Source organism: Narcine bancroftii, chromosome 9 (assembly GCF_036971445.1).
Source record: "Narcine bancroftii isolate sNarBan1 chromosome 9, sNarBan1.hap1, whole genome shotgun sequence".
In the NCBI taxonomy this organism is placed as follows: domain Eukaryota; kingdom Metazoa; phylum Chordata; class Chondrichthyes; order Torpediniformes; family Narcinidae; genus Narcine; species Narcine bancroftii.
The window spans coordinates 119,764,720-119,786,092 of record NC_091477.1 but is presented as its reverse complement, the minus strand read 5'-3'; the positions used below and the strand labels follow the sequence as shown (position 1 = coordinate 119,786,092).

The following is a 21,373-nucleotide window of genomic DNA, read 5'->3' as shown; positions in this document are numbered from 1 at the left end:
TAATGTGCAAAGCAAGAACCTTTAAATGAGTCCCTGATTGAGTCTGTTATTGAGGAGTCTGATGGTGGAGGAGCAGCAACTGTTCTTAAACCTGCTGGTACAAATCTTGTGGCACCTACACCTCTTTCCTGAGGTGACTGTTGAGAAGACAGACCCATTTAGGGCATGTGTTACTCATTTGCTATTTACACAAATTAGCCACATCTGGGGTCTCAATTCATCACATATGGTGAATATATCGAACAACTCTGTTGGAACGGACTGGCAATTGAATTCACCATTAAGATTTTTGTAAAAATAGCATCTTTGAAGTAATGCATAGGCCGAGGAGTTTAGTCCAATTGTTGCTTGGAAAAATGAGGAAAAACTTGCATTTCGTTAGCTCCTTCAGAACCATTCCCAAACTTCTTGGTAGTCACTGAAATACTTTTAAAGTGCAATCACTGTTGTAATGCAGGGAAAGAGTAGACCTCAAAAATTCCAACGGCAACAAGATAATGAAGAGATAATCTTTTACTAAAAATTCTCACTAGGAGAAGTATCGTCCCGACACCAATGACAACGGCATTATTCTTCATTACACAAGTCACAGGCAGATTATTCAAACCACAAAAAAAGGCATAGAACATAGAATAATACAGCATAGTTCAGGCCCTTTGGCCCACAGTGGTGTGCTGACCAATATCAACCTACTCAATGATCTAAACTTCCCTACCTCACACCTATAACTGTTTCTTGCATCCATCTGCCTGTCTAGGAGTCTTTTAAATGCCCCTATAGACTTCACTTCTATCCCTTGCACCCACCACTCTGTGTAAAAAAAAACCCAACCCCTAAACTTTCTTCCCCTTTGATGTTTCCCCTGATGTTTGCTACTGCCACCCTGTGAAAAAGGTGCTGGTAGTCCATCCAATCTATGCCTCGAATAATCTTGTAGACCTCTCTTAAGTCACCTATCATCCTTCTCGGCTCCAAAGAGAAAAGCCCTGGTGGCAGTTTCAGAATTAACATCTGGAGCAGATGTGCTGACCTTGCCTCATTACGCACATTCTCTAATCCAGGCAACATCCTAGTAAATTTCTGCACCCGCTTCAAAGCTTACACATCCTGTAATCAGGTGACCAGAACTGAACACAACATTCCAGGTGTGGTAGAACCACAGTTTAACAGAACTGCAACATTACCTCACAGCTCTCGAAGTCAATCGCTTCTAAAAATTACTAAGAGCACGGATCCCAAATAGATCCCTGTGGAACTCCAATAGTTACTGACCTCCAGGCAGAATATGTTCCATCCACTACCCTCTGCTTTCTGCAGGCAAGTCAATTCTGAATCCACACAGCCAACATTCCATGGTTTGCATATCTCATGACTTTCTGAATGAGGGTGCAATGGGCAACCATGTCAAATGCCTTTCTAAGATGCATATACACCTCCTATACTCATCCGTTTATTTTGTCACTTCCTCAAAAAACTCAATTAGCCTTGTGAGGCATGAGGTGCCCCTCACAAAACCATGCTGACTATCCCCGAGAAGACTATGCTTCTCTAAATCCTACCCCTAAGAATCCTCTCTGATCGGTTGCCCACCACTGACTAATTTAAGACTCACTGATCTGCAATACCCAGGATTCTTCCTTATTACCTTTTTTTAAAAGAGGCGACTATATTTTCCATTCTTCAACCCCCAATACCTCCCATGTGGCCTGGGAGGTTGCAAAGATCATTGCTAATGCTCCAGTGATCACTTCCTTCACTTCCTGTAGCATCCTGGGGTATATCTCATCTGGTTCCAGGCAGATGGGACGTTGGATTAATCTCTCAGCAAAAGGCAGAAATGACTCCCTCAGCATATCATTCAAACCTCTGAAATGGGACTTGAACCCTCAAACTTCACTCAGAACTAATAGTGTTGGCAACCAAGACAGAGTTGGACATTTTGCATTCAGAGATGTGCAGTGTCCATTGGGATGTAAGTGGAAGCATCCTACTGAAGACATTCACCTTGGAGAACTGAAAAGAATTAGTGGCTGTTTCAGAATTAACATCTGGAGCAGATGTGCTGCCAGAAACTGTAATTACTAATGGTCGCTGTATACTACATCCAATGGTAATGGAAAACAGCTGGTTATCAGAAACGGTATCAATCAAAATAATGAGGGCATTAATGAGAATCCTGCGGACATCCATATGTGGAGTATAAATCCTCGAGAAAGACACTGAAAAAGGCACAGCTTCAAATTATCCAAAACAATGCAATGAGTGTCCATTTACAAAGTTGTCCACTGCTGTGTCTGTGGGTTAATAGTAGCATTCTGAAACAGAAACTTGAGGTAAGATAGTCTGAGGCCTTTAGTGGAGGTGTGTTCTTTCTGTAAGGTAAATTCAAGTTTATTATCATCCAACAGTACAAGTATAACTCGTCGAAACAGCATTCTCCAGACTTTGGTGAAAAACGTGCAAGCACACTTACTGACATAACACACATACAGCAAATGACACATACGCAGGACGTCCATATAGAAAAATAAATTAATGAATAAAAAGCTAAATAAATACATGAAACATCTTTGCATTGTAGTGCATGCATCATCGACACACTGGGAGCATTTGGTTCTCTCCTGGCTCCTTCGAACCCATCATAAACATAAAACTTACTGTATGACTGCTCTTCGTACAGAGATTGGTGACCAAATTTCTTTAATTATAACAGTTGCCCCATTTTCAAAAGCACCTTCACCACCCATGAAGTTCTCTGAGACATGGGGAAAAACATTAAATTCACATCTGATTTTTCTCAATATGTTCCCAGGACCCCAAAGTGGTATGGATCTGCTGGAATAATTTATGAAATTTGGTGTTGGTCTCTAGACAAACCTACCCAGCACGGGGGCTAGAATGAATAACAATGAAATGACAGGCTGCCGTATCCTTGTAAGGTTTCACCACATTGGGTGAAGCATGAGCAAGGAAATCACTCCCTCACTCCCTCAGCAGATAAGCCAGCGCTCCTCTACTTGCAATAAGCACAAAGGTGAAGGAAAAGGCACTGAATAAACTTCGGCTCGAGGTATTTCCGAGGATGGAGTGACCTGACTGGGTATGTGGCAGATGGTGAAACAAAAATGGAAATAAAAAAACATTTGGCTAGCTACATAATCACAGATGGCCCTACCCTGACATCACTGGTAGCACGGTCCAATGTATCATCCTTGTGGAACCAAACTCCCTTCTTTCTACCAAAGACACTTTCCACTGTTGAATTACATGCAAGACTGAACTGAAATGTCCATTGTCTCCTGCACCAAAATACAGCAAGAAGCTTTTTTTTGCTTGCTATCCAGACATGTCAACTCATACAGCAGGTAGTGTAATAATATATAAACAAATAAATAGGTAAATAAATCAGTGTACGGAGTAGGTTTACTCAGAGTAGGTCAGGTTGTGCAGGGGATGGATACCAGTCCAAAAACATAGGGCAGGGAATAGAGGTGAAGAAGAAATCTGCACCTAAATCTAAATCTGGGACTATTGAACACCCGATTTATTTACTTAGGCATAAAGCACGGGAAAGGGCCCTTCAAGCCCATGCATTGCAATTACACCCATGTGACCAATTAACTGACAAATCTCATCCATCTTTGGAATGTAGGTAGAAACTAGAGCACCCAGAGGAAACCCACGTGGACAAGGGGAGAATGTACAAGTTCCTTACAGAGGCAGATCTGATCCCGGGTTGCTAGCGCTGTAAGAACTTTGGGATAACTCCTACACTAACTGTACCACCCCATTAACCCTGTCTCCTGTTCCATTCCTTTCTCTCCATCCTTCCTTCTCTGCTGCATCTGCTCCAGGATGAGGCCTTCCATTCCAGGACTTCCTCCTTCCTCAGAGAATGTAGTTTCCCTTCTCCTGCCATGAACTCGGCACTCACCTATTCCCTGCACACCTGCCCTGACCATTTCCCACTGCCCACCACTCCGCTCCCAGATGCAGCCACGGCAGGATTCCCCTTGTCCTCACCTACCACCCCAGCAGTCTCCGCATCCAACATGCCATTCTCCGCAATTTCTGTCAGCTGCGATGCAATCCCACCATAACCCATCTTCCCCTCCCCTCCCCTCTCCATCTTTTCAAGGCTATAATCGCACCCACTTCGAAATCTTCCTCTGGTAGCTTATTCCAGACATGGATGGCCCTCTGATTGAAGTTGTTGTACAGGTAGAGTGCTTTGAAATCTGGATGACAGTGTTTTTTTAGACATATAATCGGCCCTCCTGTCCCATGAGCCCATGGCTTCCAATTACACCCAATTGGCTTATAACCCCGAATGCTTTGAAGGATGGAAGGAAAGTGGAGAATCTAGATCCAACCAACTTAGACACAGGGAGAACATACAAACTTCATACAGCCAGCACCAGATTTGAATAGACCATGTGAAATCTTAGAAGGCTACCATGAGTGTGGACACAATCCAAGACATTGGTTGAGATTTTCCTGGAAACTGCACGTGACAGCAATTGACACCACCAGTGTCACTGAGCTAAAAACTCAGACATTTGCAGAAATGGGATCTGCAGAAATTTCCTGTAATTGTCTCATTAGCACTGATTAATGAGACTGTGAGCAACAAAAGCTGTTAATTCTGTACATAGGAAGCAAACTTCAGATGTCAAGCCAGAGCCTGTGTTCACAACGACTCCAGATTTAGTACTGAGCAGCTTGCGGCAGAAGGTGGTCTAGCTGAGTTTAACCACATGATATTTTACAGAAGCTTGGAGAATGATCAGCTAAACAATTCAAAAGCATGTCATTGGTTGTGCCACTGTGAATCCAAAGCTAAACTGTGGCACCTTCCGAGGATTCAGTCTGTTACAGGAACAACATCATATGGTCAATAACTCCAGTCCTCACCCTCAGTTCAATGCCTCTGAGTTCATTATTATTCCATGAATATAGTTCGAAACTGCAGGGAGTAGTGAAAACAGCTCAGGCCATAACACAAATCAACACCAGCGACTCCATATACATCTCACTCTATCAGGCCAGCTGACAATAAACAAAAGGACTCATCACGATGGAGCAGCCGGGGAAGTCACTATGCAGCCCCTTGAAGAGGGATTAGAGGAGAGGGCCATTCGGGCCACGAGGGAGGTGCCCGTACATGGCTTTGGACAGCAGGAGGAGTGGGTGGTCAGGGCATTGGAGCCAGGTGCCAGTCGCTTTAGGTGCACCACGAGCTTGTCGAGCCAGCCCTTGGGCACAATGCGGCAACACAGCTGGATGTGGAAGAGGGCGCTAATGCAAACCACCACTGAGGCACTCACCCTGGGCGCCGGGTCCAGTAACACACTGTATGTCTGCCCCCCGTGACGGCACCCCTCTGAAGTCTGCACCCTACACTCTGTGTCTCACTGTAGCACCGCATCCTACTCTGTGTCCCACTGTAACACTGCACCCTATGTTTTGTGACTCACTGTAGCACCACACCCTGCACTCTGTGACTCACTGCAACACTGCACCCTACACTCTGTCTCCCACTGTAACAGCCCACCCTGCACTCTGTGACTCACTGTAACTACAGCCCGCACTCCGTGACTCACTGTGGTTACACCCTGCACTGTGAATCACTAAGCACATTTAAGCTGCAGAACCTGGGTAGCCCTCCTGGGACCCAGATGTGATTAGTGGGGCAGAAATGCTTCCAGCATCTTTTAAGCTGAGGGAGGATTGACCCATTAAATTTCCAACCCGGCGGATTAAGGGGGAATCCTGACTCCGCGATGACGCATTGAATGATGCACCACGGACTTACTGGAAGTACTAATGGAAGTGATGAGTTGAAGACCAAATGGTGAATGGGAATGGGAACGATTACAACTCTGATCAACTCTGCTGTGCTGCAGTACAGCAAACAACTGTTGTGACCTCCGCTGTCAGGCGAGCGATGCAGTCATTGGAGCAGCAGCAGGATGTAAGCACCCCGCATTTCAGTAGATGCAGCCCAGTGATGTTCTCACGCAAGTGTTGACGTCACTGGAACAACCAGGTCGGCCATTTTCATTTTCAAGCCACCGGTGGACTCGACCTAGGTAAGTTTAACTGGGTTCCCTGAGGTGGGTCAGGGACCCGGATGGATTTGGACCACGCTGACCAGGTCGGACCATTTAAAGCTGCCGTGTGAATGGGGCGCTAATTGGGCAAATTGCCCAGTTAACCCCATTTTACATGGCAGCTTGAAAGGGCCTAGTGTAACACTGCACCCGCACTTGTGCTTTGCCGTTGCATTACCTGCTGCGTTGATGGATAGATGGGTTCCCTGATTAGCACACAAAACAAAGCTTTGCACTCTATCTTGACACACTTGAGAAATAATGATTGCTCAAGGATGTGATTGTGTTTGCAAATGGAGTATTTGCAGACTGATCTCTCAACTAGAAATTGCACTAAAATGGAGGCACAACTGACATTTCCCAGACAATAAACGATGCAAATAAAAACAGAAAATGATGGTCAGGTGGCATCTGTGGGGAGAGAAGGAGAATTAACATTTCAGGTCAAAGATCCATTGCCAGAACTAGATCTGACAAAGGGTGTTCAAGCTGAAATGATAACTGTTTCTCTCTCCATAGGTACTCTGCTAACCGTACTTCCAGTAATTTCAAAATCCTGCATCACATTGGAAAATACCAGGACTTTTTATTTTTCAGCCAGCTTTACTATGTTACATCTTCTATGGGATGAACTTATGAAAATGAGTAAATGGCTGCGGAGAGAGAGGGTGGGAGAAGGTTGAGGACATGATCAGATCAACCATGATCCAGTTTCGTGGCTAATCCTGTTGTAGGGGGCATAAGTTTAAGGTGAGAGGGGAGAGATTTAAAAGATCCCTAAGGGGTAAAGTTTTCGCTCTTAACATGATCCATACCTGGAAGGAGCTGCCAGAAACGGGCACAATTATAACTTTCTATAGAACACTACAGCACCGAAACAAGCCATCTAGTCTGGGCCAAACTATTCTGTCCAGTCCCATTGACCTCCTCCCATCCACGTACCTATCCATATTTTTCAAAATTGAGCCTGCATTCTTTACTTCAGCGGGCAGCTCGTTCCACACTTCCACCTCTCTCTGTGTGAAGAAATCCTCCTTGAAGGTCCCTTTACACATTTCACCTTTTACACTTAATAATTAACCTCTTGTCTCACCCAATTTCAGCAGAAAAAGCCTTGGTTGCATTTACTCATATCTACTTTGTCTACCTCTATGAAATCTTCCCGCATTCTCTGATGCAAAAGGCATTTAGAGAGACAGACGGATAAGAAGGGTTAAGAAGGATATGAACCAAATGCAGACAAATGGAATTGGTCCAGAATGTCAACTTGGCTGGCATAGGTTAGGTGGGCTGGATGACCTCCTCTGTGCTGTGTTGCCCTCTGTCTCTGTAGTGACAGAGTGGGTTCCAGGGACTGTCTCGTCCTCTTGCTCTTGTAACTTCCCTTGCTTGTACATTAAGGCTCACCCCGCCAGCTTCATATTTCATCCCCATCTCCCCAGCATCACACACTTCCCTTCCTCATTCATTCCACAGACTTCCTCAACCAAAGCCCAGGCGAGGTTTTCTGCTCTCATCAATTAACATTCCGAGCATCAGGGTATCAAAAGCCTTGGCCAGACAGGACACTCCTCAGAATGCTGGTGTCAGTCTTGAAGTTTGCTGAATCTTGGTGATAAGCACTTTAATTCTTTAGTGGCAGCCTTAATGGCTCTTGTAATAACTTTTTTCTTAGTACCAACCTGAGTATTAATTATTATTATTACAGTATAAATACACTCAGTGGGATCACTCAGTGGAATGCTTGGAAGATCAGTGGAGTGTAATGCCAGTGGAACAGCAGATTTATGGAATTACACACTACAGGAGTTCATTCATGTCTCGTACTTCATAATTGGACCAATTGTAGAACATTACAGCACAGAAAACAGGCCCTTTGGCCCTTCTTGACTGTGCTGCACTATTATTCTGCCAAGTCTCACTGACCTCCACCCAGTCCTTAGCCGTCCATAACCCTTCTATCCAAATTTTTCTTAAATGTTGAAACTGAATCTGCATTCACCACTTTGGCTGGCAGCTCGTTCCACACTCCCACCACTCTCTGTGTCAGTGGTTCTTAATCTTTTTCTTTCCACTCACATTCCACTTTAAGTACTTCCTATGCCATCGGTGTTCTGTGCTTAGTAAGGGATTGCTTAAGGTGGGATGTGGGTGGGCATAAAAATGTTTGAAAACCACTGTTTTAATTGTACCTAATTGACTCGTTATGTGCATGGTTTCATAACTCCGAAGGAAATGGGCCAATGACCATTTTTCTCAAGTAACGATTGAGTTCAGTAACAATTGGGTCTGGAGCAGTGATTCTCAACCTTCCCTTCCAACCCAAATCCCACCTTAAGTTATCCTTTACTAATTACAGAGCCCTGATGGCATAGGGAAAGAAATCGTGAGTGGAAAGAAAATGGTTGAGAACCACTGCTTTAAAATCTTTAAAACAGTTAATCCAGGATCTATTACTGTTGGCAAAAGGTTCAAATCCAACACTGTCTAAGGAGATTATACATTCTCCCCTTGACCTGCGTGGGTTTTCTCCAGGTGGTCAGGTTTCATCCCACCCTCCAAAAATGTGCGGGGTTGGTTGGTTAATTGGGTGTCATTGGTGGGTACGGGTTTCATGGGCTGGAATCGGTTCCCAACATTGTAAATCAATCATTCTCAACAGGCACCACAGTACATTTGAGAGGGGCCACGGAGAGAAATCATAAAAAAATTTTTTATGTTGTCAGTTAGATAGGAGTACGGAGGAAACCAACTAAACTTGACAGCTTCAAGGGGAAGGGAGCCCATAAACTTTGAGTAGAGTCTTAAGTGGGTCACAACCAAAATAAAGTTGAGGATGGCTGTTGAAAATAGCATTTAAAATATTTTTAAAAATATATATACAATTATTACGTGCTGTGTATTGTGTCTTTATGTGTGTGTAAGGTTGGATATGTGCAGTCAGACCAACAGAGGGAGAGAATCACCTACCTCTTTGTATGCTCCCGTGCATTCAAAGTAATCCCGAGAGGGCATACCAAGGCCTGGTTGATCAATCTAGAAATTAATCAAGAGGTGAAACTGGGTTAATGTTATGTTCACAGTTCTCTAATCTGAGGCGGTTTTGCAGAAAAAAAGGATATTTTCCTTTTTTTAAACGTTATTTCTAAGATATAAAATAAAAATAAAACCCTACAAAATACATAATATTCCCTCTACTACTCACCCCCTCCCCCCTCCCTCCCTCCCCCCCGACATCCCACCCCAAACTACCCCTACAAAAAGAACCAAAAACATATATCAGTTAACTATCCATTGCTGTGGAATGGGCCAAACCCTTAACATCTTATAAAAAATGTTTAAGATATATCCAAACCTATACATTTCAAATATGGAGTCCACATTTTAATAAAAAAGGAATAATTATTATGTAAATTATATGTTATCTTTTCTAAATAAAAACAAGATCTCAACTCATTATGCTTTCTATGTATATTCAATTCAATATCATTCTTCCATGTGATGGCAATACATTTCCTAGCTACAGCCAAAGCCGGGCGATTAAATCCAATTTGAAATTTGTCCAATCTGAAACTCATTGTTACCGCACTGCTGTCGACGTACAGAAATGATGTTCAGGAGACTCACAGGTTATGAAAAACTCCTGAAACTGTTGAGGGTTTGAGGCAGCCACGTGAACAGGTCAGGAATCAAAATATACAATCTGAGAGCACGCACATGGGAGTGCTGTAGTTTGGTATTATAGCATGGACATGATGGGCTGAAGGGCCTGATCCTGTGCTGTACTGGTCTATGTTTGCTGCTCTATCACTCCAATGATCCTCTCCCACAAGTTGCACCTTACCTTTATCCCAGGTTGTCTTTCAAAATCTCCTGGATTTGGCTTTTTGATGCCTGGCAGAAATGTAAGTCTTCCCTCTCCATTCAGATAGCTATCCCCTCCTGCTATTACTTGCCTCTCCATTCAGAGAGCTATCCCCTCCTGCTATCACTTCCCAACTATTTTCTCTTCCGCCTGCCCACACATATGCACTTATGACCTCTTCCTTGTGGGCCTTTGCCTCCCCCCCCCCCCACCCCCAATCATTTGATTCAGACGTCTGCCTAATTTTTGTTCACACCTTGACGAAGGGCTTAGGCCCGAACCATTGGCTATGTATCATTCGTTTGGCTTGCCAGTAGTAAAAATGTAGAATTAAAAATGCAAAAGAAATATATTTTTAAAACAACCATTGTATTTCCTCAACCAAGTACAGGATGCTGGAAGAATGCAGCAGCTGTGGAGGCAAGTCAACCTTTCGGGCCTTTAGCCTCCACAGATGCTGCTTAATCTGCTGAGGTTCTGTTATTCTTTTCTAGATTTCAGCATCTGTGGCTTCTTTTCTTCATTACATTTCCACAGTTCGTTCCCTGGCATCGATTCTTGCATTTTATTTCTCGTATTCCTTATCAGCATAAAAAATGGTCCATTAGTCCACTGGGTTTATGCTGGCTTCTGGACTAATCCAATCATTCTCGTAATATTTTAACTACTTATCTCTACATCCTGCACTTTGTTTTGTAGCACTAGGGCAGTACAGGTCAGCGTAGCCGTGGGCGCATCACTATTTCAACGCCAGTGACCGGGGTTTCAATTCAGCGCTGTCTGTAAGAAGTTTCTGCCTTCTCCCCGTGTCTGCGTGGGTATCCTCTGCATTCTCCGGTTTCCTCCCACCCTTCAAATTGTACCAGGATTGTAGGTTAATTGGGGTATTTGGGCAGCACAGACTCATGGGGCTGAAGGGCCTGTTACCGAGCTGCATGTGTAAATTAATTAAAAATATATCTTTCTCTCTTTGACTTACTGCAGCACCTCACCCTGCACCTTTGTCCTATTATTATATTACCTGCTGTATTTAAGTATGGATTGACTTGCCTGAATAACACACAAAACAAAGTTTTTCACTGGTTCTTATTACATATTATAATAAAACAATTTGATTGAATTCAACTTTGCCTCTTTGATCTATTCTCTCTCTTACACATCAGCTAACATCTTCCTTCTCCCATTATATATGCACACTCATTAATTTACAGTAACTAATTAACCATAAATGATAAGGAACAGGAGCAGAAGTAAGTTATTTGGCCCATCGAGCCTACCCCGCCATTTAATCATGAGCTGATTCGGCCCTGGCTAATCAAGAACCTATCAATCTCTGCCTTAAATACACCCAATGACTTGGTCTCCATTACACTTGTGGCCACCTGCCAACACTGTCATTTCTCCATTTTCTTTATCATTTCTACAGGGGATAAAAGGTCCATTTACCCTCTCCATCCTGTTTGTTTAACACAGAGAGCGGTGAATGTATGGAATAAGCTGTCAGGAGAGGTAGTTGATACTGTCGCATTGTTAAGGAAACATTTGGATGGATACATAGATAAGATGGGTTTAGAGGGAATGGACCAAAAGCAGGCGGGTGGGACTAGTGTGGGTGGGACACTTTGGTCCGAATGGACCTAAGGGGCTATTTCCGCACTGTATAACGTTAAATATAAAATGAATAGATAATAAATAGCTCATGCGAAAAGGAAGCAATGTTTCAACAGTGCAGGGTGCTCCCGCTTGGTCCCAGAACAGTTACAAAATGTACTCTCAATAAAGGCACATACGTGAATGATGTGAACATTTGAGTTTTTGTCATCGGTCCCAACAAAAAAGTCAATGATAACTCGTTTCCCATATTTTGCATTCATTGTTGAAAGGATTTTTTCAAGTGTCCACGTTTTACCTGGGAGAAAGAACACAGCAGTTACCAGCATCAGAAACGTTTAGACTTTCACAAATTGAATATCTTTCCGTTCCTTGATAAAAATGCCTGTGAGGAGGCTACAGGAAGTACTTCACCTTGTACTTAGAAAATGAGCAGGCACGTCATGGAGAGTCAGGGTGACAAAGAGAGCTTTTGGCACATTGGCCTTCATAAATCAAAGTATTGAGTGCAGGAGCTGGGATCTTTTGTTGAGTGTATGGTGAGGCCAAATCTGGAGTATTGTGTACAGATTTGGTCACCTCCCGACAGGAAAGATATCAGAAAGAGTGCAGAGAAAAGTTACAAGGATGTTGCTGAGGAGCTGAGCTACAGGGGAAGGTTGAATTGATTTGGACTTGATTCCATGAAGCACTTGTGAATGAGTGGAGGTTTGATAGAATCATACAAAATTATGTGGGATATAGATATAGTAAATGCATGCCAGCTTCTCCCACTAAGGTTGGGTGAGACAAGAGATCGAGCACGTGGGTTTTGGGTGCAAGATGAAAAGTTTAAGGGGAAGATTAGGGGGAGCTCAGAGGGTGGTGTGAACACGTAGTGAGCTGCCAGAGAACATGGTGGAGGCAGGTTTGATTTTGACATTTCAGAGAAGACTGGATAGGTACATGGATGGGAGGGATATGAAGGGCTATGGTTCAAGTGCAGGTCAATAGGATAAGGTGGAATAAAAGGTTTGGAATGGAACAGATGGGCCAAAGAGCCTGTATTTGTTGTGCAATGTTCAATGGTTCTATGGATCTACGTTTGGGCAATCTGTTCATTTACCAAAGCCAAATATTGACCACACAGACATCTGAGGGAGAAGCATGAATTGCACAGGATGGATCATAACTCAACAGGTATGAGCATTGGATAACAAAATACAATATAGATAGTAAGATGGGTCTGGAAATTGTGAAGGAGATATTCAACTCGTGGTGTTGGATTAACTCTGATGGGGAACACGATTAGCATTAACATCGACTTCTCTCGTTCCCATTAATAAACTCCCCTTCTTCTTCTCTGTCTCCTTCCCTCTAGTCCTCTCTCTCTCTCTCCTCCCCCCTTCCCTTTTCCTTCTGTCTGTCTCCATTCACAGAGCTAAAATCAATTATCACCTATCATTATATCCAATTAACATCTTTTGGCTGTTGACCTAGACTCATTCCCCTTCCATTCATCCCCCTTATTCTCTCATCTTTAATTCAGATGCCTGCCTGTTTTTCGCTGACACCTTGAAGAGGGGCTCTGGCTCAAAATGTCAATTATATATCTTTTCCTCCAATGGATCCTGCAAGACTGGCTGAGTTCCTCCAGCATTTCTGATGTCCCACTAAAGACACTTGGAATATAATCGTACAGTTAACAGAATCAACTTGATTTTAGGAAAGGAAAATTGTGATGGCTTCATCCTTCAGAGTTTCTTGAGGAAGTATTTAACAGAGGACCAAGGGGATGGAAATTTTTTGCAAGTATTTTCAGAAGATCCCACTCAGAAGGTGTTGAAGGGTCCAAGGCTATAGCTTCCCAAAGTGGGAAGGAGGTAAGGAGGTGACACCTTGACAGCCTGAAGAATACATGAACCATGAGAAAATGAGCAGGATTAGGTCACTTGGCCCCTTAAGCCTACCCTACTATTCAATATGATCCTCGCTGGCCTCGTCACTTCGTCTGTGTCAGTTTCCCAATTGTTCCAATGTTGTCCCATCACCACTTCAAATACATCTAATAATTTGGTCTGCACCACTAGGGTGGAGATGTCCAGAGATTCTCTAATCTCTGAGCGAAGAAAATTATACGCATGATAGATTTAAATAATTTGAGAACACAGAGCTTTACAGCACAGTACAGGCGCTTCAGCCCAAAATATGCAGACCTATGTAAACCTGCTCCACAACTAAATTTTGTAATGTTTAACATTTTTGAGAATGCAATATTTCTCCTTCTGTTTTAGCCCTTCAGCAGTAAGTCTCATCAGTTTAACCCATGAGCTGCAATTTATTCAATGCTACAGCCTCAATCGCACAGAGTTAAGCCGCGTTTAGTTCTTACCGTAAGTGTTCTCCCAGTCATCTGTTGCAACTGGCCACTCAAACAAATCCTTCAGCATGGTGATCAATGGCTCCCCACCTTGGATCTCGATTGCCGCTGAAGTAAACACAGGGAGAGGAGTTAGAGAGAGTCAGGGCAGCGGTGGGTAACAGGCTGGAATACTCATAAGAGCACCACTTACTTTGATTTGTACACGATTTGTACAGTGTCTTTGCTTTCTGAATTGCCTCAGAATTCTCAATGCCCGATTTCTCCAGGACATCTAGAACCAGTGTCAGAAAGGAAAACAAGGGGGTGAATTTACTCATGAATATTCTTGTCAGAATTCTCCCTCATAGAGGCTAAGCATTTCAAACATAGATCAATGAACCATTTGAACAGGGCTATCCAACTCTTTACATCAGCTCCACCATGACTATCCATGATTCCATCTGCACCAATGCCTCCAATTGCTAAGAAGTCTGAGTTCTAAGTTCTGTCAAACTTCTGCTGGTGCTCTGTGTGAAGTGCACTGACTGGTTTGGGAATTTGAGTACCCAGGAACACAGAAGGCTGCAGAGGTAGCAAATACCATCAGGTCCATCACAGGCCTTGGCCTCCCATCTATGACAGACTCAAGAAGGCAGCCAACATCATAAAGTACTCCCTTCACCTTTGTCACAACCTCTTCTCGCTATTTCCTTCAGGCAGAAAGTACAGAAGCCTCTCGGTTCAAGTGGAACACGAATGTTTGCAGATGGTGTGGTTGTCGTAAAAATGCCAGAGGAACACAGCTGGTTTCGCAGGGTCCTTGAAGGAGGACTCATTAACATATCTTTACCTCCTGTGGATGCCTTTTGGCTGTTGGTCCATTTTTGCCTTGAGAAGGTCTCAGGTCTGAAACATCGATTATATGTCTTTACCTTCTATGGACACTTCAAGACCAGCTGAGTTCCTCCAGCATTTCTGTGGTGCTTTTACCGCTCGGTTCAAGAACAGTTTCTTTCCAACAGCTATCAGACTGATGAAGCTCCCCTTGTTTCATTAACCGGGAATTCCCTGCTACCACCAAAGGACCATCTGCACGACTGCATATCTATTTTATGTATTTATTGTCTTTTTAATTTGATTTACTGTTATAGCTTACTACAAGAACCAATTTGGCTGCAGCAGTAAGAATCAGGGCCTGGACATTTTTTTGAAGTGCAATCCTTCCCTCTGAGGCATTGTGATTTGCCCAGAAGCCCACAAAATGTGAATAGATGCACAAACAGCTGGATGTGGGATGGTGGTCAATGCGTGTGGATGCGAACAGCTGCAGGAACAGCTGGATACAGAATGACAGTGACAGAAACAGCTGGATGCGAATGCATGCAGAAACAACAGGATGTGAAGCATGGCAGCAGAAGCGAGAGGGGGTGGTATTCAATCTGTCACTGAAAACATATTTACCTTCAATTACTGACATGAAAAAACAAACTGATTTTAGTAAACTTAATTGAATTTTTAAAAAAGACAATAAATATGAGAGAGATGTAAATATTCCCAGGGCGATATTGCAGACAGCCCTTTTGTGGTGTCAGGTCAATCCCTGATTAGTGTAACAAGGGGAAGTCTAAGAGTCTGATGGAAAGAAACTGTTCTTGAACCTAGAAGTGCTGGTGGTCTCCAGACCTCTGTACCTTCTGCCTGAAAGTAGCAGTGAGAAGAGGTTGTGACCAGGGAGATGGAGGTCCTTTATGAGGTTGGCTGCCTCCTTGAGGCAGGACCTCACATGGATGACGACATCAGTTGGGAGGTCAGTGGCTGCGATGGAGGAACTCACCAGGTCAGGCGGCATCTGCGGAGGCAGAGAGGCAGGTTAAGGTTTTTGGGCCGAGACCCTGAATCGGCCACCAGCTCTACCCCTCCTCTAGCCCCCCCACACCCCCCTCCGCCCCCTCAGCTCCACCTCTGAAAGCTCCTCAGTGCTATATCTCAAATTACTGCCTCTTCTACAAGCAGAGTTCAACTCAGCCAAGACAGTGAAGACAGAAAAGGTTGAAACAGCTAGTTTGGCGTTCCCGTGGCAACAGAACAACTCATGTTTAACACTGTAGCACGACTGTTATTGGAACAGAATTTCAAATATTCCCCACATCCAATGTCAGTTTAATGTGGAAAACCCTTGTTTCATACTTCCACAAGTACAAACAGATCCTTGAAGACACTTCCTGAGTAATTAGAAATATGATTCTCTTTACTGAGAGTTATAAAGCATGACAATGTTGTGGAAAAACACCAAACTTCATCACTTGTTCGTGACAATACATTCTGATTCTGATCAAATACATCTGAAAGTCAGGCCCTGGATTTTTTTAGGAAGCCTGGTAGTCAATCGATGCAAACTCCCAACAATACAAGTCATATCTGTTTTTAAGCTGTGCTGTTTCCGGGATAAAATTTTCCTGGCCTTCCAGTGTGAACAACTCTAATCATTTTTGCGTAGGATCATGGAATTTTTTTTACAGCATGTGAATGGGGTTCGAATCCAGAGCTGTCTGTAAGAAGTTTGCACGGTCTCCGAGTGGGTTTTCCCTGGGTGCTCCAGTTTCCTACCATCCTCTAAAAACGTTCGTGGTTTGTAGGTTACTTTGTAGGTGTAACAGGGCGGCATGGGTTTAAATAGCCAGAATTAGCTTCTACTGTAGTTAAAGTAAAATTTTAAAAATTAACATTAAAAAATTAAATTTAACCTGAGAAAGTAAGGGAGGCCTCAGTTAAGTCTTTTGTCTAGGGACAGTGCAGCATTCCCTCAGTGGTGGGATCTGTGATGGTGCAGCTTGAAAGGGAACTGAACCAGAACCTTTTGGTGGCACGGAGAGCACAGCAGTTAGTGCAACACTGTTACATCGCCAGTGTCTGGGGTTCGAATCCATTGCTGTCTGCAGGAGTTGTATGTTCTTCCAGTTTCTTCCCACCCTCCAAACACGTATGGGGTGTGATTTGGGTGTAATTGGGAGGCAGGGGTTTAAATGGCCAGAACCCCCATCTATCATAATTAACCATAACAATATAAAAATTATAGTATGGAAATAGGCCATCTCGGTCCCTCTAGTCCCTCACCGATTTAAGTGAAACTCCACTCGTCCCACCTACCTGCTCTCAGCCCATAACCCTCCATCCCCCTCACATTCATGCACTCATCCAACTTTCTCTTAAATGACAAAATTGACCCTGCTGCAACCACCTCTTCCGGAAGGTCATTCCACTCAGCCACCACTCTCTGAGTGAAGAAGCTTCCTCTTATGTTAATTCTAAAGTTTTCCCCCCTAACCCTTCACTTATGACCCCTCGTTCCAATCTTACCTCCCCTCAAGGGGAAGGGCCTTTTCACATCTACTCTATCTATCCCCCTCATAATTTTAAATACCTCTATCAAATCCACCCTCAACCTTCTACGCTCTTATGAATGAAGACCCAGACTAATCAATCTTTCTTCGTATTCTAGATACTGTAATCCAGGCAACATTTTTGTAAATCTCCTCTGCACCCTCTCTATCGTGGTGTGAATAAAAGTTTATAACAAATTTAAATTTAAAAAAAATTGAAAAATTCTGTCTCAGTGGAGCTCACTAAAATCCATCTACTGCCATTCAGAAAGGTCCAGGAATGCATAATACATGTGACATGAAAGATAAAGAGTTTGGGGGGGGGGGGGGTGCGGTGTGGAAGGATTACTACTGATGAAGCAGGATGTGGAGAGCTGCAGAAAGAGCTGGATGTGGAAGAATGGTTGGTGAAACGGCTGGATTACTGGAGGTTGAAGTGTACCCCGACGGAGATTGTTCGGGCTACAACTCTGGTATCTCTGTTTATCCGGATATTCCTGCAGAGGTACTAGAGAACAAAACTATTTCTGCAATGTAGGAACCTTGCCAAATGACTGATGGGTGAGTTATTTCCACTCCCCCATCATCCCACTAAGTGATTTCTGTGCAGCCAGTAAACAGAAGCTAAAAATAACCTGAATGGATTGCAGCAACGACAACATTCACACGTGGAGAGAATAGGTCGAAGGCACAGGGACGACAACAGTTGGTGAAAACGGGTCAGAATTCACCTTCTGCTGCTTTCGGAAACACAGGGCAAGTCTCCTCTTTGAAAGTTAAATCAATAAACCTGAAAATATTTGGCAATTTAACATTTAAGGGCAGAGTTAAATAAGAAATTCTGCAGATGTTGGGGTCAAATGTGCTGGAGAAACTCAGAATGGTCAAGTAGCATTTATGCCTGTCGAAATGTTGGTGATCCTTTACTTCCTATGGATGCGCAATGACCTGCTGAGTTTCTCCAGCACTTTTGTGTGTTGCTACCTTTAAGACCATTCTCTCTCCTGGTCAAGGAAAGCTTTGATATTTGCAACAAATGGCATGAACATTGAGCCAATGTCACCAACAGGGAAAATTTCAGCCACATCCCATTTAGGTTGCATGACAAAGCAGCTTGATTATCTTAAGAGGAAGATCGAGCATCTGTCAGATGTACAGAAACATTCTGCTCAGTGTACAGAAGAATGAGGGGGGACCTCATAGAAGCAGATTGAATGCCTGGACATGTACATGTAGAAAGATGGTTTCCCACAGAAGGGATGTCTAGGACAAGAAGGCACAACTTCAGGACTGAAGGGCACCATTGAAAACAGAGATGCAGAGGAATTTAATTTCTTTTCCCAGAATGATGAACCACAGGAATTTGTCATCTCCTTAAATCTATGCTCTCTAGTTTTAAGTCCACCTAGACTGAGAAAAAAAAAGCAATTAATATTGACCTTCATGGTTTTATAAACCTCTATTGGGATCATCCTTTTACACTCCAGGCAGAAAAGTCCCAGCCTATCCAACCTCCCTTTAATTCAAGCTCCTTGGTCCTGCTCACTTGGACACTCAAACCTGCTCCCTCAGTTCCATCCTACTCTCACTTTGGACTCCAGCATTGTTATATCAAAGCCCATGATAAGCTTGAGAAACTGCACCTAAACTTTCATCTGGGAATCCTGCAGGATTCTCAACTCAACATCAAATTCAAGAATAATCAGGGCAGAGGTGAGGAGGGACTGCTTCTCCCAGAGAGCAGTGAATCTGTGGAATTCTCTGCCCATGGAAGCAGTAGAGCTTCCTCACTAAATAAATGTTAGATAGATTAACCATTGTAGAGGAATTAAGGGGAATGGGTAAAAGGCAGGCAGGTGGATCTGAGTTGACCGCCAGATCAGCCGTGGTCTTATTGAATGACGGAGCAGACTCAACAGGACACGTGGCCAACTCCAGCTCCTGGTTCTTGTTCTTATTCAAATATTGAAAGGTGTGGCAGAGGAGATGTAGAAAAGTTGCTTCCCATGATGGGAGAGTCTAGGGCAAGAGGGCACAACTTCAGGATTGAAGGGCGTCTGCTTCGAACTCAGATGTGTAGGAATTTCTACAGCCAGAGGATGGTGTATCTGTGGAATTTGTTGCCTGAAGCCATTGTGGAGGCCTGGTCATTGGATGTACTTAAGACAGAGATTGATGGGTTCTTGATTAACCAGGGCATCAAATGTTATGGGGAGAAGGCTGGCAGTGGAGCTGAGTGGTAAAATGGATCAACTCATTGAATGGTGTGGCAGACACAATGGGTTGAATAAAATTTTTCTGCTCCTATGTCTTGTGGTCTTATGAAGTACCGATGCTGGGAATCTGGAGCCAACAACGAGGGCCTCAATGGGTCAGAGAAGTTGTTCAGTTAAGACAGTGCAAGGTCAGTATCATTTTACTAACAAGAGGCCGGTTCATGAATCTGACAACAGCGGGAAAAAAACTGTCCTTGAATCTGGCGCTGTGTAGTTTTCAAACCTGCTTTTGTCTGATGGAAGGGTGGAGAAGAGAGTGTGGCCAGGGAGAGATGGGTCATTTAATATGTTAGCGGCCTTCCTGAAGCAGTTTGAAGTTCTGGTCAATAAAGGGGAGGTTAGTTTGCATGATACATTCACAACTCCCTTCAATGTCTTATAATCTTTGGCCAAGCAATTCCCATGCCAACTTGTGATGTATCCAGACAGAATACTTTACATAGTGCATCTGTAAAAATTAGTAGGAAACATTGGGGATATGATAATGATCTTCCTGATGCTCTCTTTGGACTGCATCAGTAATATAGTTAGACCAGGGAAGATCATTGTTATGCTCCCACTACTGTTCAATCACGTTCTTCAGTTCTAGTAGTACATTTTGCAATCCACATTTTGAAAGTAAAATGTGTGACTGACATAAAATATATCAGAGTCTGATTAATGCTAAAAACAATTCCCAAATATGTAAAGGAGAGTTTTATGATATTTTTTCTGATTTTATTTTAGTGAAAAATGAATATTTCTAATCTAATCGCACTATTTAATGTATATTTTTGAGCAATGATTGAGTTGACGATAAGAGATAACGAGAGAAAGCAGTGATTTGTGGTGTTCAAAGATACAAAAATACATCCAGAACACATATCCCGGGGCCAAAATGTTTGTGGTCTCCTTATTGACGTCAATACAAACTCATGCCATGATTACTCAATATCTGCAATTTCTTAATTAGTTTCTCAGTGAAAACTATTCAGATTTTGTTAAAGTTATGACCAATATTCTGCCTTAAAAGAGTTCACACCTGTACTTGCCATGCACCAAAGTGCTGGAGAAACTCAACAGTTCACCCAGCATCCATGAGAAGTTAAGGGTGGCGGAGGCAAGTACAATGGTATATTTTAAGAGAATGTTAGATAGGTGTAAGGTACTGAGGTAAATAGAGGGTTATGCAGTGGGGAAATTCTAATCAGTTGTTAGAGCAGTTTGTTGAATGGTCCTCTTCTGGTTCTGGGCTATCTGCCCACATGGACACAAAATGGCAGTATGTTTACACAGATGCCTGTGAGATAACACCCATTATTTTCAGTATCTCAAGAACCATCGTAAATCCTTTCATCTCTTTGGCTTCAACTGCAGAAGCAGCCATTTCGGCTTTCAAACCAGCTTTAAACTTCCATCTTAAAGAACCATGTGTGTTTAAAATGCTAACATCTTGTCTTTGAGCCCTTGTAACCACCCAAAACTAATTATTAAATCATATTTAGAATAAATATAGCTTAACATTAACCTAAATATTAATATTAACACAGATCCTTTACATCAATGACTCTGAAGGGACTCCCTTTTGTTTCTCTTTCTCTCTTACTGTAAGGGGGTGCCAAGTCACACTAATGGCAACTTGTTGCCTTACAGCAGGCAGAAGGCAATTTTGTGTAATATTGCAGCATAGTACAGACCCTTTGGCCCATGATGCTGGGCCGACCTATATATACCCATAAAAACAACTTAAACCCTCCCTATGTACTAACCCTTTATTTTTCTTTCATCCATGTGCCTGTCTAAGAGTC

General features: G+C 43.1%; 1 protein-coding gene across 6 annotated transcripts in view; it reads right to left on the bottom strand.

The window, feature by feature from the left end:
* The window catches only part of LOC138742722 (neprilysin-like), a 131,520-nt gene that overhangs the window by 55,969 nt on the left and 54,178 nt on the right, over positions 1–21,373 (bottom strand). For all 6 annotated transcript variants that reach the window (XM_069897506.1, XM_069897510.1, XM_069897505.1 and 3 more), the window contains exons 5-8: positions 14,142–14,222; positions 13,961–14,056; positions 11,769–11,887; positions 9,084–9,149 (exon numbers count right to left, since the gene is read on the bottom strand). In XM_069897506.1, the coding sequence (XP_069753607.1) occupies positions 9,084–9,149; positions 11,769–11,887; positions 13,961–14,056; positions 14,142–14,222 (362 nt within the window). The remainder of the gene's footprint in view (positions 1–9,083; positions 9,150–11,768; positions 11,888–13,960; positions 14,057–14,141; positions 14,223–21,373) is intronic.